Source organism: Schistocerca serialis, chromosome 2 (genome assembly GCF_023864345.2).
Source record: "Schistocerca serialis cubense isolate TAMUIC-IGC-003099 chromosome 2, iqSchSeri2.2, whole genome shotgun sequence".
NCBI lineage: Eukaryota > Metazoa > Arthropoda > Insecta > Orthoptera > Acrididae > Schistocerca > Schistocerca serialis.
In genome coordinates, this window is record NC_064639.1 from 212,740,427 (window position 1) to 212,757,787 (window position 17,361).

Sequence of the window (17,361 nt, forward strand, 5' to 3'; positions counted from 1 at the left end):
AGGCAGTAAAATTCTTCTACAGTTAGGCCAGCTCTCAAATTTTCTCAATAGTGTTGCTTGAAAAGAATGTCGCCTTCCCTCCAGAATTTCCACTTGAGTTCCCAAAACATCTCCGTAACAGTTTAGTGTTGTTCGAACCTACCAGTACTATATCTAGCAGCTCGTCTCTGAATTGCTTCGATGTCTTCCTTTAAAGCCGGCCGCTGTGGCCAAGCGGTTCTGGGCGCTTCAGTCCGGAACCGCGCTGCTGCTACGGTCGCAGGTTCGAATCCTGCCTCGGGCATGGACGTCTGTGCTGTCCTTAGGATAGTTAGATTTAAGTAGTTCTAAGTCCAGGGGACTGATGACCTCAAATGTTAAGTCCCATAGAGCTCAGAGCCATTTGAACCACTTTTCTTCCTTTAATCTGACCTGGTACGAATCCCAAACTCTCGAGTACTACTCAAGAATAGATCAGACTATCATCCTATACGTGGTCTCTTTTAAACATGAACTACACTTTCCTAGAATTCTTCCAATAAACAGAAGTCGACCACTCGCTTTCCCTACCACAATCATTAAATGCTCGTTTCATTTCATATCGTTTTGCGACGTTACGTCCACATGTTCAAACGACGTGACAATGCCAAGTACAACACTAGTAACGCTGTATCCGAACATTAGTGGTTTGCTATACCTATCTTCTGCTTCAGTTTACATTTTTCTACATTTACAACTGCCATTCATCACACCAACTAGGAATGTTATCTAAGTCATCTTGTATCCTCCGACAGTAGGTCAACTTCGACACCTTACCGTACGCCACAGCATCATCAGCAAACAACAGCAGATTGCTGCCCACCCTGTCCGTTAAGTCATTTATGTATGTAGAGAATAATAGCGGTTCTATCACACTTCTCTGTGGTACTCCTGACGATACCCTTGCCTCTAACGACCACTCGCCATCGAAGACAACATACTGGGTTCTATAGCTTAAGAGGTTTTTGATCCATTCACGTATCTGTGAACCTATTCGAGCCATTCGCATATCTGTGACCCTATTCAGTATGGTCGTAACTTCTTTAACAGCCTGCAGCCGACCAAAGTGGCTGAGCGGTTAGAGGCGCTATAGTCTGAAACTGCGCTACCACTACGGTCGCAGGTTCGAATCCTGCCTCGGGCATGGATGTGTGTGATGTCCTTACGTTAGTTAGGTTTAAGTAGTTTAAGTTCTAGGGGACTGATGACCTCAGAAGTTAAGTCCCATAGTGCTCAGAGCCATTTGAACCATTTGAACAGCCTGCATTGGGGCACCGTGTCATTTTGTAAGTAGGCTGTTTAGGTTTTTTTTATTGGTAACGCCACGTAGCGCTGTGTATGAAAATCACTGGCTGTGCTGTGTGCAGTCTGTGGCTAGTTTGCATTGTTGTCTGCCATTGTAGTGTTGGGCAGCTGGATGTGAACAGCGCGTAGCGTTGCGCAGTTGAAGGTGAGCCGCCAGCAGTGGTGGATGTGGGAAGTGAAATGGCAGTGTTTTGAGAGCGGATGATCTGGACGTGTGTCCATCAGAAACAGAACATTTGTAAAAATGGATGTCATGAACTGCTATATATATTATGACTTTTGAACACTATTAAGGTAAATACATTGTTTGTTCTGTATCAAAATCTTTCATTTGCTAACTATGCCTATCAGTAGTTAGTGCCTTCAGTAGTTTGAATCTTTTATTTAGCTGGCAGTATTGGCGCTCGCTGTATTGCAGTAGTTCGAGTAACGAAGATTTTTGTGAGGTAAGTGATTTGTGAAACGTATAGGTTAATGTTAGTCAGGGCCATTCTTTTGTAGGGATTTTTGAAAGTCAGATTGCGTTGCGCAAAAAAATATTGTGTGTCAGTTTAAGCACAGTCATGTATAATATTTCTAATGGGACGTTTCACAGCCTGCATTGGGGCACCGTGTCAAACGCTTTCCGGAAATCTAGAAACTTTTATTGAAGATGCAGAAGAAGTTGCAGCACTTGTTTATGATGAAAAGATTGACTATTCATAAACGTGTACATGAAGTTCCGATTGAAATAAAATACGCTGATAAATCAAAACATTATGATCCCTGCCCACCGCGACGTTGGATGCCGATTGGTGGCGTTGTGGGCACTGGACTTGGTAACAAAAGTATGTAAGCGGAGCAGACACGGAAAGGGGATCATCCTAGCGAAGATATGGGCAGCAAATAGAAGCCGGCGAACAAGTATCTAGAAAATGCCGAAACTGGTTGAATGTCACGTGTTAATGTCGTGAGCATCTATCGAAGGAGGTCGAAGAATAGTGAAACTACCACTAGGAGCTGAATGGTTGGACGTCAACGACTCTTCAGAGAACATGGCTTCGGAGGCTTGTCTGCTCTGTAAAATAGGATAGATGGTGATCTGCCGCATCTCTGCCGAAAGAGCATAACGCTGGTGGAAGCACAAGTGTTTTGGAGGTCAACGTTCATCGTACATTGTTGAACATGGAGCCCCACAGCAGGCCACCCCTATTTGTTGATATGTTGACTCAACGTGTAATGATCCCGATAGGAGGGAAAAGAAGTATGGAAGTATACGATGCAATGTTTTTCAATGTATTCACTACACTTAGTATGAAAAACAAATAAGTTTAATAATACTTTTGTACTGTATACTCACGTAATTTACAGATTTGCACTTTTTAACCCCAATATTATGCAAATGAGAAAGGTCATATTCAACACTTTGTAATCCAGCTATTTCATTTGGATGACTCTTGTAATTATTTGTAAAATGCACGATTTATGCTTTTAATCTAAACACCTGAGCACCAGAATCATTCGTAACTATTTCATATAAATAATTCATTTAATAACAATTTAATTGACTCTAAAAAAAGAGATAATTTGTTGATCTCTTTGGAAGGTTATAAATAGGAGCACTGTCAAAGACTGGCAGGAAGTTGGCTCAGTGTAGTTGTGAAAGCCACGTCGGTCAGAGTTTTTAGTGCCGGCTAATTCCATTGTATGTAAACATGTGTGGATCGCAGAACCAAAGAGGTTGACGTACTAAGATGTAACTGTTTTGCCAGAGACGCCATGTAAACTTTACGTGTGTTTTTTTAAAGAGGAATAAAAACGTGTGATGACTTTCATAAAACTACTAGATGTCTCCAGTCTTACCTTTTTTAAAAATCCGGACCTCTTATAAATATATAATACCCTAGACAACAAAAGTGAAGAGCCATAAACTTTATCTTTGAAACAGTATTATTCAGCGTTGTGACGACCACCCTTCCAAAATCTTTGAAATGTTTTGATGAGAAGTTATATTCTCCTAAAGTATGTGACATTTTATTTACTAACATTAAAACTGAATTTTCATCATATTAAGGCAGGGGGCCGTTATAAACAACATCGTCAATTACGATTGCAGTTGACACGGGACCATCGGGATTCGACCGTCGATCAGTGGAAACGTGTCGGCTCTTCAGGTGAATCAAATTTTTGCTACACTAGGTCGATGGTCGTCTCCACACATGCCGTCATCAACGTGAACGGCGGCTCGAAATATGCTGCGCACCACGGACGCAGGCTGATGGGAGCAGTATTATTTTTTTGGAGACATTTTCCTATGCTTGCGAAGGACCTGTGGTTCTAAACGAAGACGCGCTGACAGCTGCGAAGCACCTTTATCCCTTCATGCTTGATGTCTTCCCTGACAGCGATGTCAACAGTATAATTTTCTATGTCTCAGAGTCATAACCGCAGAACAATAGTTTGAGGAGCACTATAGTGAACTAACATAGATGTCTTAGTTACCACATTCGCCTGACGTAAATCCTATAGAACCCATCCAACACCGACTCAAAGGAAGGCCTCGGCTCTTGTTCGTGACGTCACGTCAGCTAGGCACGGCGAACGCCAGGTCTGTTGCAGGCATACTCATAATGGTGGTGTCTCCCTCCCTGACACAGGAAAATGTCATACTATTGGCGGTAGTTGACCAACACACATTGTTCTGAGAGATTTCTGCAATCAATTAATTGTGCAATTCATTACACTTCTTAACAAATAGTGTACTCCTGAACTTAAATTTCCACCTGTTTTAAGGATTGACATACAAAAACATCTTCATGGTCCAGCAGCAACAGAATTCGTGCTTCTTTACCTTATTTGTAAATCTGAGGAAGTTACGTTTGCACTGGGTTGGTTTTACTAGAAACTGTGAACATGTTGGGGCTCTTCTTTAGGTATCTTGGTTGACTATGGGGTGAGGAGCACTGAATGTTAATGAAATATCTTGCGATTGTACACGTTGGGGGAGGGGGTGGGGGACAGAAGAAGAGGCAAAAGAGAGATACTTGTTTTATCAAATAAAATTTTTTATAAAGTTTCTCCTTTCAGTTGCAAGAGGGGAATATTTATCTTTTTTAATGTGCATGTTTAAGAAACTTTAAGCTCAGCAGTATTTTCGATGTATGAAGCTATTTTGTTTCCTGTTTAGAATTCCTTTTGTTGAAAACGACTGTAATCAAATCGCTCCCAACAGCTGGACATCTACACATGTAAATTAGTTCACATTTCCAGTCCCGATGTCAAACGAAAATAAATAAATAAATAAAAGAAACGAGTTCATTGTAAGGGGGTTGGGGTAAGTTTCGATAGCAAAATGGATCAAGTAAATATAGTTACTTGAATGTAAAACTTCCGAAGCTTGCAAATGGAGCAGAGTGTCTTCTCATATTGATCTACGTTTTTTTCGATAGGATTCAGTAATACAGAATTATGATCTTCATTTGTAGCTTTACGATAGTAAGAAAATCTTTCATCTAAATAAAACTGCAGAATCCAAAACAATACCAAACATTTTGTCCAAAAATAAGAGATTTATGGTGATAAGCACGCCCAGGCGTTTCTGCCTGCAACAGACCTGGCGTTCGCCGCGCCTAGCTGACGTGACGTCACGAACAAGCGCCGAGGCCTTCATTTGAGTCGGTGTTGACCCATCTGGGTCGCTAACGGGCGCCATCACTGCGTACTCAGATCAGCGGCCCGCTATTTACGCGAACTACATGACCTGTTCGTAGACACCTAAAAATGGCACATACCTCCACAAACCTACCAACAAACTGTCGGATCCCTGATACACAGAATCAGTGATGCATTTCGTTCCAGACATGGACAAACAAGGTGTTAAGCAGGAGATGGGGATGGGTTGGGTTGTTTGATGAAAGAGACCAAACAGCTAGGTCATCGGTCTCATCGGATTAGGGAAGGACGGGGAAGTCGGCCGTGCCCTTGTAAAGGAACCATACCGGCATTTGCCTGGAGGGATTTAGGAAATCCCGGAAAACCTAAATCAGGATGGCTGGAAGTGGGATTGAACCGTCGTCCTCTCGAGTGCGAGTCGATTTTGGCTCCTCAGGAAAATTAAAATTTAATGTACACGATTGTAGCCAGTGGGTCTGAAAGAGCTACAGCTGGAGACCAGTGACGGAGTTTGTGTTTGTTTACGTCAAGTTGGCCCCAGGTTGAGTGTCTGCGTTGCAGGTGCCGCTGTCGGAGCCGGAGCGCGCGGCGTGGCGGCTGCGCGAGGCGTGGCTGTGCGGCGGCGCGCTGTCTCCGCTGCCCGCGGCGCTGCTGTCCTCGCGGCTGGGGCCGTCGCGTGTCGCCGGCGCCGCGCTGCTGGCCGCCGGTCTGCTGCAGCCGCTGACGCCGCTCGCCTGGCTCACAGCCTACCACTGGCTGCTCTGCGCCACGCAGGGCTTCGCCGTGGTCAGTCACTCTGCTCTTAACTCCACTCACGCCGACAACATACACTACTGGCTATTAAAACTGCTACACCAAGAAGAAATCCACATGATAAACGGGTATTCATTGGACGAATATACACTCCTGGAAATTGAAGTAAGAACACCGTGAATTCATTGTCCCAGGAAGGGGAAACTTTATTGACACATTCCTGGGGTCAGATACATCACATGATCACACTGACAGAACCACAGGCACATAGACACAGGCAACAGAGCATGCACAATGTCGGCACTAGTACAGTGTATATCCACCTTTCGTAGCAATGCAGGCTGCTATTCTCCCATGGAGACGATCGTAGAGATGCTGGATGTAGTCCTGTAGAACGGCTTGCCATGCCATTTCCACCTGGCGCCTCAGTTGGACCAGCGTTCGTGCTGGACGTGCAGACCGCGTGAGACGACGCTTCATCCAGTCCCAAACATGCTCAATGGGGGACAGATCCGGAGATCTTGCTGGCCAGGGTAGTTGACTTACACCTTCTAGAGCACGTTGGGTGGCACGGGATACATGCGGACGTGCATTGTCCTGTTGGAACAGCAAGTTCCCTTGCCGGTCTAGGAATGGTAGAACGATGGGTTCGATGACGGTTTGGATGTACCGTGCACTATTCAATGTCCCCTCGACGATCACCAGTGGTGTACGGCCAGTGTAGGAGATCGCTCCCCACACCATGATGCCGGGTGATAGCCCTGTGTGCCTCGGTCGTATGCAGTCCTGATTGTGGCGCTCACCTTCACGGCGCCAAACACGCATACGACCATAATTGGCACCGAGGCAGAAGCGACTCTCATCGCTGAAGACGACACGTCTCCATTCGTCCCTCCATTCACGCCTGTCGCGACACCACTGGAGGCGGGCTGCACGATGTTGGGGCGTGAGCGGAAGACGGCCTAACGGTGTGCGGGACCGTAGCCCAGCTTCATGGAGACGGTTGCGAATGGTCCTCGCCGATACCCCAGGAGCAACAGTGTCCCTAATTTGCTGGGAAGTGGCGGTGCGGTCCCCTACGGCACTGCGTAGGATCCTACGGTCTTGGCGTGCATCCGTGCGTCGCTGCGGTCCGGTCCCAGGTCGACGGGCACGTGCGCCTTCCGCCGACCACTGGCGACAACATCGATGTACTGTGGGGACCTCACGCCCCACGTGTTGAGCAATTCGGCGGTACGTCCACCCGGCCTCCCGCATGCCCACTATACGCCCTCGCTCAAAGTCCGTCAACTGCACATACGGTTCACGTCCACGCTGTCGCGGCATGCTACCAGTGTTAAAGACTGCGTTGGAGCTCCGTATGCCACGGCAAACTGGCTGACACTGACGGCGGCGGTGCACAAATGCTGCGCAGCTAGCGCCATTCGACGGCCAACACCGCGGTTCCTGGTGTGTCCGCTGTGCCGTGCGTGTGATCATTGCTTGTACAGCCCTCTCGCAGTGTCCGGAGCAAGTATGGTAGGTCTGACACACCGGTGTCAATGTGTTCTTTTTTCCATTTCCAGGAGTGTATTATACTAGAACTGACATGTGATTACATTTTCACGCAATTTGGGTGCATAGATCCTGAGAAATCAGTACCCAGAACCACCTCTTCCAGTAATAACGGCCTTGATGAGCCTGGGCATTGAGTCTGCTTGGATGGCGTGTACAGGTACAGCTGCCCATGCAGCTTCAATACGATACCACAGTTCATCAAGAGTAGTGACTGGCGTATTGTGACGAACCAGTTGGTCGGCCACCATTGACCAGACGTTTTCAGTTGGTGAGAGATGTGGAGAGTATGCTGGCCAGGGCAGCAGTCGAACATTTTCCTTATCCAGAAAGTCCCGTACAGGACCTGCAACATGCGGTCGTGCATTATCCGGCTGAAATTTAGGGTTTCGCAGGGATCGAATGAACGGTAGAGCTACGGATCATAACACATCTGAAATGTAACGTCCACTGTTCAAAGTGACGTCAATGCGAACAAGAGGTGACCGAGACGTGTAACCAATGGCACCCCATACCATCACGCCGGGTGATACACCAGTATGGCGATGACGAATACACGCTTCACCGCGATGTCGCCAAACACGGATGCGACCATCGTGATGCTGTAAACACAGCCTGGATTCATCTGAAAAAAATGACGTTTTGCCATTCGCGCACCCAGGTTCGTCGTTGAGTACACCATCGTAGACGCTCCTGTCTGTGATGGAGCGTCAAGGGTAACCGCAGCCGTGGTCTCCGAGCTGATAGTCCATCTTGCTGCAAACGTCGTCGAACTGTTCGTGCAGATCGTTGTTGTCTTGCAAACGTCCCCATCTGATGACTCAGGGATCGAGACGTGGCTGCACGATCCGTTACAGCCATGCGGGTAAGAAGCCTGTCATCTCGATTGCTAGTGATACGAGGCCGTTGGGATCCAGCACGGCGTTTCATATTACCCTCCCGAACCCACCGATTCCATATTCTGCTAACAGTCATTGGATCTCGATCAACGTGAGCTGCAATGTCGCGATACGATATACCGCAACCGCGATAGGCTACAATCCGACCTTTATCAAAGTCGGAAAGGTGATGGTACGCATTTCTCCTCCTTACACGAGGCGGCACAACAACGTTCGACCAGGCGACGCCGGTCAACTGCTGTTTGTGTATGAGAAATCGGTTGCAAACTTCCGTCATGTCAGCACGTTGTAGGTGTCGCCACCGGCGTCAACCTTGTTTGAATGCTCTGAAAAGCTAATGATTTGCATATCACAGCATCTTCTTCCTGTCGGTTAAATGTCGCGTCTGTAGCACGTCATCTTCGTGGTGTAGCAATTTTAATGGCCAGTAGTGTACAACCACGCTACAGAAGCTGAGAGGCATCAGCAGGAGGCTGGGCTATTTCGTCTCATATTATTACATAATTACCCATATAGTAATTTGTGAACAAGAAACTACTACAACTACTAACAGGCTGAAGATGGGGACTACGCCCCTCCACTGTCCTTCACACGTACACATCCCCAACACATCCCTCCAGATCATCAAACGCCACTCTTTCCGCCTCGCTTTCCACTTACCTTCCCCCACGAGGGTCCTTTACCAGCTCATCAAATTACTACCTCTCCTTACACTGAACACCTCAGAATAACCTACACCATCTGTAAACAATCCTATTGTGTTCCCTCTCCTGTCCAATCCTAGTGTGCTGCTGCACTTCTACCTACACATACCACCAACCCTCTACCTGCACACCCTCCACATCCTCTCTCAAAAAAATTTCAGCTGTCTCCCTCTCCCTGGCCATGAACTCTATCCCAACACACACCCATCCTACCCACTCTAAATCCATCCAACCCTATCCACCACCCTCTGGGGCTCCTTCCTACCTCCTTTCCGCCTATCACACCTCATCCTTTTCCCCTTCCCTGCCGCCCACCACCCCCTTTTACTCTCCAATCTACAGCTCCCAATACCTGTTGCCCCTCTCAACGTGTCCACCACAGCCAGCCCTGTCTCTGTCGCCACCTCTTCCAATTTCTCCATCCTCCTCACCACCACTGCCCTATCTCCCTCCATATCCCCTCCTTTTCCTCTACAAACCACCATACCAAGGCAAATCCTTTTCCGATTATACTGAAAGTGCATTTTACTCCGTTTTTAATGGACAGTGTCTCTTCTGTCGTGTTCAGTGTTTTCCAGCGCTTTTTTCAGTTTTTTCGTGTTCAAATGTTTCTCTAGTGTTTTAGCTGTGCTGTCTGTCCACATGTTTATCACTGTTATAAAACGATTCATGAAGATAGCATTTTATTATTTGTATTTCTCCCATTCATCTCATCTTTACAATTATTTTTAAATTATCAGTGTATGTGTCTTCTTGTTTTAGCATCTACGTCAGTAGTACATTCTACTGGCTGAAGAGTGGGTTATTTGTACTGCTGCCAGACCCCCCCCCCCCTATCCCCTCGCCTACGTGAGGCGAAGGAGAATGAAATAAGAATAAAGAAGAAATGATAATTAACTCATGCTTACGTTTCAGCTGACATTCGGAGATCAATCTGACGTTTCATTTCATCTCCTGTCCGCCCCTGGTAGCTGAGTGGTCAGCGCGACGGAATGTTATACCTTACGGCCGGGGTCCGATTCCCGGCTGGGTCGGAGATTTTCTCCGCTCAGGGACTGGGTGTTGTATTGTTCTTATCACCGTCATTTCATCCCCATCGACACGCAAGTCGCTGAAGTGGCGTCAACTCGAAAGATTTGCACCAGGCGAACGGTCTACCCGACGGGAGGCCCTAGCCACACGGCATTTCCATTACTTCATTCCAGTTGCATTTAGATCAATTGCTTGTACATGATTCTGTCGCATTACTGTGACCGCCAACTATGTTCCACGTCAACGCGCAATGACCACTCACAGATGACAGGTGGTAGCACTGGCAATGGAGGGCCTATAAAGCACAATGGGGGAGTCAGGAAACAGTACAGTCGTTGCCGTAATGTGAAAATGGAGCGATTTATCTGACGCCTACAAGAGCATGATCATTGCCTTTCAGACCAAGCATGCAACCATTTCCGAAACGGCTAAGTTTGTAAACATGGATGGCAAAATTGAGCTATCCAAAATCGGCGCTAAGGCAGCTGTCGTGCACCGTAGGCCATAGACGACAGGGATGAATTTCGCCTGCGGGGATGTGTAAGGGTGAATAGACGAGAAACTGTTGAGCAGTTGACCATGCAAATGAACCAAGGCGCTACCAACAGTGTCTCCTCAACTATCTTTCAGCGAACGTTGCTATGTATGAGCTTCCGCACTGGGCGTCTGGTTCATGCACCCATACTGACAGCTGTTCATCGGCGGTGAAGACTGGAGTTTGCACTCCGATACAGCAACTGGACGTCCACTGAGTGGGCGGCAGGTGACATTTTCAGATAATCGTGTTTTATGCTCCATCGGACAGATGGCCACTGGCGTGTAGGGAGTGAAACATCTGAAAGCAAACACCCTGTAACCAGGAGGGAGCGTTATGGTATGCAGAATGTTTTCATGGCATTCTCTGGGTGATGTTGCCATTCTGGAGGGAACAAGTATTCATCTATTCTTTGGAACCATGTTCGCCCTTACAAGCAGTTTACCTTTCCATGGGACAAAGGCATGTTGCAGCAGGACAATGCAATGTATCACATTGAGCTCAATGTAAGTGCGTGGTCTGAAGCATAACTGGGCGAATTCACTGTACTCCCCTGGACAACAAAATCTCCGGATTTAAGTCCAATCGAAGGTCTGTGGGACAACCTCAATTGGGCTGTTCACACCATGGATCCTCGACCGAGAAACCCAGTGCAGCTGGCCACAGCACTGGGGTCAGCATAGTTTCACATCCCTATGGATACATTCCAGAAACTCATTCACTCTCTTCCTGCACGTCTCACAGCAGTTTGCACAGTAAAAGGTGGTTTTTTAGGCTTTTGACAGATGGTTACATTAATGTGAGCGGGTAGTGTAGCGCACGTCTTTAGCATCATCACCTGCATGCTAGATGGGACTCACTCCATCTACAGGCCACGAGAGGCCTACCGGGACCATCCGACCGCCGTGTCATCCTCAGGTGAGGATGCGGATAGGAGGGACGTGGGGTCAGCACACAGCTCTCCTGGTTGTCATGATAGTATTTTTGACCGAAGCCGCTAGTATTCGGTCGAGTAGCTCCTCAAGTGGCATCACGAAGCTGAGTGCACCCCGAAAAATGGCAACAACGCATGGCAGCCTGGATGGTCACCCATCCAAGTGCCGACCACGCCCGACAGCGCTTAACTTCGGTGATCTCACGGGAACCGGTGCATCCACTGCGGCAAGGCCGTTGCCGCATGCTAGATGGGGTCGTTGTCTAAGCGGTGGGTATGAGTGGAAAGGGGAAAGTCGTCCTTCGTTTACTTGGAAGCTGCCCTTGAAGAGAGATTACAATCCCCCTGAGAGCAAAGACCCCAGGTGGACAAGCACATGCTAGCCAGCACATTACCTGGCACCAGAACGAACACTAACGCGCGAACTCTCTGACCATACACGAGAATTTCGTCTGTGGAGGTGGGGGATTCAAGACAAATGCAGAATAAAACAATGATTGCATTTATGTCCGGTCAGTTAATACTTTTCAGAGGTCACATTCCCGCTCTAGATGTTGCAGGGCATTATTTGCAAAGATTTCGCATTCCTGGAGTGCTGGCTGAACACTGATCTATTGAGATTACGACTATCTATATTGCACGAGAAGCCAATTAGATCGCGGCCTTGGTTTCTGCTCTAGGGGTGGAGGCGCTGCCTTGTCTTCGAGTCTTGGAAAAATTTTAGGCGCTCACGTCTCAGGCGCTGGAGTGTCACCGATTGGATCATTAAAATTTACCGTAGTTTGGATCAGTAGAGTACACATTTAATTATCATTGGACGGAAGCTGTGGCGAGAGTCCTATTGGTGGGGAAGGTGATAAGAATTGTAATACAGAGCTCTGGAATGATTGAGCAAGGAGACGGCGAACTTTAGGATAGAAACTCTTGGAGTGAAGCCTTCTGGGGTTTTGCTTTCATTCAGGACCTTTCGCGGATACTCAAAACATAGAAATTTTCACACTGATAAGCGCCAGAGGCAGAAGGACATTGGAGATGAAGCATATCTGGCCGTCTCTACTGATGTCTGCAGCTCCAGTGGCGGTGACAATGTGCGTCATGCAGTTGCAGTCCGCAACTGGTAAGCTGTATCCGCGGTATGGGGTTTTCAGTCTTCAGAGAAACTTAGGCACAGTCGGAACATGGATTACATTCAACTGGTAATCATTATTACACATTAGCAAACATTCGTGCGGCTCCCCAAAGATCTATTGGGATATCTCGCTGACAGAGACTTCGCATAACATCGCTGACAGAACAGCGTAGTCACTCACGCAGCTAGCTTCAGACAGGAATTTCAATGGCTGTCATCCAAATCCAGTAAGTAGGCTTTCATCTATTTACTCATATGCTCCTCGTGCGGTCTTGCCACCCTTTTGGTACATGATGTGATCGAAAGTATCCGGACACCTGGTTGAAAATAACTTGCAAGTTCGTGACGGCTTCCATCGGTAATGCTGGAATTCAGCGTAGTGTTGGCCCACCCTTAGCCTTGATGACAGCTTCCACTCTCTCATACATTCAATCAGATGCTGAAAGGTTTCTTGGGGAATGGCAGCCGATTCTTCACGGAGTGCTGCACTGAGGAGAGCTATCGATGTTGGTCGGTGAGGCCTGGCACGAAGTCGGCGTTCCAAAACATTCCGAAGGTGTTCTGTAGGATTCACGCCAGTCCATTACAGGGATGTTATTGTCATGTAACCACTCCGCCACAGCCCGTGCATTATGAACAGACGCTCTATCGTGTTGACAGATGCGATCGCCATCCCCTAATTGCTCTTCAACAGTGGGAAGCAAGAAGGTGCTTAAAACATCAGTGTAGGCGTGTGCAGTGATAGTGCCACCCAAAACAACAAGGGGTTCAAGCCCCCTGCATGAAAAACACGACCACACCATAACACCACTGCCTCCGAATTTTATTGATGGCACTACACATGCTGGCAGATGACGATCACCAGGTATGCACCATACCCACAACCTGGCATCGGATCGCCACATTGCGTACCGTGATTCGTCACTCCACACAACGTTTTCCACTGTACAATCGTCCAATTTTTACGCTTCTTAAACCAAGCGAGGCGTCGTTTGGCATTTACTGGCGTGATGTTGCGAGGTGCCGGGGCAAGCAGTGTATTTAACACTAAATTCTTCTAGAATCTACATATGTAAATGATGCTCTAAGCCCCCCCCCCCCACTATTCTAACTCCGACTTTTGCTGTTGCACATGGGTTAAAAAATATACCCGAACTGACTGTAATCAACCCTGCAAGTGGAGTAGAAAAGAGTTTGGCACCTGCAATAATTTAATTTGATAAATAAGTTAAATAAAGGAAGGTTTCATTAACGTAGTGAGAAATGATGGGTTACTCTACCGATTAACAGAATGAAAGTTCTGTCCAAAATAACAATATGATTTATTAAGACTAAACACAAAATAATAAACAAAAACACATGAAACATTTATAATACATCAAATTGGCTCAAATTGGATACTCATACAAACACTGTGAAGGTGAAGTTGTCCCTAAACTAGATTGTGAGGTTTAAGATGAAGTGGTATGTGGAGCCAATTCCTTGCCACTCAAATCTTAAGAGAGACACACAGCTAACCCAACATTAATTGCTGCTACTCAAGACAGAACAAAGTTAGAAAAAGACGAACAGGCGCGCTCTGCTGAGCTCTGATTATCACCTAGGAAAATCCCTATCTGCCGGTGCTGCAGACATACATTACCAAACTGTCTTCTTAACTGCCAGAACACGATCTGGCGTACCGGAGGCGATGGCTGGTTGCTTCGACGTCCTCGACCGTAAGGCGAGAGCCGATCACCTAGAGCACCCGTACAGGCCGAACACACAACATTCCCACCCCACGACAGTGGCCGTGGTTAAACGTTCCAATCAGCAACTCGAAAACCGGCGGAAAATTCCTCTATTGCCGGAGCACTACCATTCCACCAATGGAGATTCTTGGCGCCAATTTCTGCGCTGATTTTGCTACGTCACGGAGCTATGCCCTGAGCAAGCCAATCACAGTTACTATTTTGCAGAAAGCGCGGGAATTTTCCCGCCACAACTGCCTGGGTACACAAGTCATTCCCACGCCTCGCTGGTAGCCCGCCAGAAAGTGTTTTCGCTAAGTTTCTGCGAAGTAACGGAACCTCTAGCCCAGCGGATACTTCAGACCCCTCCGGGCGTGTCTTTTGACAATGTCAGCGTCTGGAAAGCATTCACTCGACTGTCTCACACCCGTCGGCTTACCCTTTCAAAATCAGCAGAGCCCGCCTCTCACCGGACCACCCAGGTGATGAGAGACGCTGCGTGGGAAGTCCGCGTGTGAAGGAATAGCAACTTTTCACCGCATACAATTAGAGACGAAAATCGTAAGATAGAAATATGAGAGGGGGCTCATGCCACCTCTCAATGTGGCTTATGAGCAGCCGCCCGACCATGAAATCCAAGTTTTCTCACCTCCCGCCTAACTGTCATAGTACTTGCAGTGGATCCTAATGCAGTTTGAAATTCCTCTGTGATGGTCTGGATAGATGTCTGCCTATTACATATTACGACCGTCTTCAACAGTCGGCGGTCTCTGTCAGTCAACAGACGAGGTCGACTTGTACGCTTTTGTGCTGTATGTGTTCCTTCACATTTCATTTCACTATCACATCGGAAACACTTGATCTAGGGATGTTTAGCAGTGTGGAAATCTCGCATACAGACGTATGACGCAAGTGACACTCAATCACCTGACCACATTCGAAGTCCATAAGTTCCGCGGAGTGCCCCATTCTGCTCTCTCACGATGTCTAATGACTACTGAGGTCGCTGATATGGAGTACCTGGCTGTAGGTGGCAGCAAAATGCACCTAATATCAAAAACGTATTGGTTTGGGGGTGTCCGGATACTTTTGATCACGTAGTGTATGTCACATAACTTGATTAATACTTGTTTTTCGTAAAAATAGGTCTTTATCCAATTTCATTTCGTAATGTCGAAAATTGTAACCCGCAGCGCTTATGTGAATTTAAGTAATAAATACAAAGTTCAAACTGCACCTTTAATTTAATTTCAGTGCTTGGAATTTTTACCCCACGTCACATTAGGTACTGTATATGCAGAAACCGTTACCATAACCCAATTACTTGGGTCTAGCTTGATCTCATTTCGAAAACTAATTATTAGCGTTTCCACTGCGTAACACATTTGATGGGGGCCTTGTGACCCACACAGTTCCAGGCAGAGCGGACTCGTTTCATCTGACATTCGTTCATACCTCAGGTAGTACATTGTAAGCAACAGTGTACTTCTGACCATAGGCGTCAGCAAAAATTGAAAACTGGAAATGGGAAAAGCTGAAAGTGCCGAAACTGGATATTTACAGCACTCTCCCTGTAAACCGCTGAATGTGCCGTGACTAATAACTTGAGATACCAGTTGTAATTACCAGAGAAGCCTCCTCGTACTTCAGAATACCTTCTCCAGATGCAAAAGTTCGTGACACAGGGAACGCTGATTGTGCCGAACGTGTCTGATCACGGTGGTAAACATGTTGTGCCCCTGTCCGCAGCTCGTGGTCGTGCGGTAGCGTTCTCGCTTCCCACTCCCGGGTTCCTGGGTTCGATTCCCGGCGGGGTCAGGGATTTTCTCTGCCTCGTGATGACTGGGTGTTGTGTGCTGTCCTTAGGTTAGTTAGGTTTAAGTAGTTCTAAGTTCTAGGGGACTGATGACCATAGATGTTAAGTCCCATAGTGCTCAGAGCCATTTGTTGTACCCCTCCTTCTCTCTCGCTTTCCTACAAACACCAAGCAAAAACACATTTTACCTCATTTCAGTTGTTTTCGACGTGAATCTTTTGTGTCCAGTGTTTTATGATCGAAAAAAAACGCAAGATATGAAATATAAAGAATACTGAATCAAGAATTCAAGGAAATCTATATGAAACAAGCAAAAAAATGCTGTTGCTAAGAAAGAACAACCACGGCGTGATGTTAGTTGAAATCATTAGAATTTAACTTTGTACTGTACAGCGCTGTACTGAAAAACAGTATGGAAAATGAGATTGAGGGAAAGACGCAAGAGGAGCAGGTAGGTTTTTCATTTGAACGATCTTATACGGATCATATTTTTAGCCTTAAACAAGTAGGTGAGAAGGTGTATTCTGAGGGTCAGGAAGTGCACCTAATATTTGTGGCCGGCCGGAGTGGCCGAGCGGTTCTAGGCGCTACAGTCTGGAACCGCGTGACCACTACGGTCGCAGGTTCGAATCCTGCCTCGGGCATGGATGTGTGTGATGTCCTTAGATTAGTTAGGTTTAATTAGTTCTACGTTCTAGGGGACCAATGACCACATAGTGCTCAGAGCCATTTGAACCATTAATATTTTTGGATTCAGAATAAAGCGTGTGGTTCTGTACCCGTCAACGAACAACGGGAAGCAATCGAGTACACAGGTGCAGAAGCACAACAGATATTCCTGATTCAAATAATATACCACCAGTTGTACGCAGCAGTCAAAGTTGGGAGAGAGCTATGTGAGACCCTCCAACATTGAGAGGATTGAAGGCTGCAGTCTGTCGCCGACACTGTTTAAAATATATATGCAGCATATATTGGAAAGCTGGAATCCGTTATGCGAAGGTATGGGCTTTCCTTTGCAGCATGGTACTGTCAACTCATTATTATTTGCCGATGATCAGATACTGATACCAGAAACGAGAGAGGATGTCTAATTATGATGAAGAAATTAATGGAAGCATATGAACGAGGCGGACTTGGAATAAATATGAGCGAAACAGAATATCTAGTAGAGAGAGGACATGGAAAGGATGTTGTACTGCTGCAAGGAACTATTAAAGCTGTACAGCAGTTTAAATACTTAGGATAGATTATCCATTCCTCGGGACGCTGTGAAGCAGATGATAAATGTAACATCCAGG

General features: G+C 46.7%; 1 protein-coding gene and 1 pseudogene across 1 annotated transcript in view; one reads left to right on the plus strand and one right to left on the minus strand.

Annotated features, from left to right (window-relative positions):
* Positions 1–17,361, plus strand: part of LOC126455847 (uncharacterized transporter slc-17.2-like) — a 584,529-nt gene that overhangs the window by 149,026 nt on the left and 418,142 nt on the right. The window contains exon 4 of the mRNA XM_050091608.1: positions 5,536–5,760. Within this exon, the coding sequence (XP_049947565.1) occupies positions 5,536–5,760 (225 nt within the window). The remainder of the gene's footprint in view (positions 1–5,535; positions 5,761–17,361) is intronic.
* LOC126459564 (5S ribosomal RNA) lies at positions 11,509–11,626 on the minus strand (annotated as a pseudogene).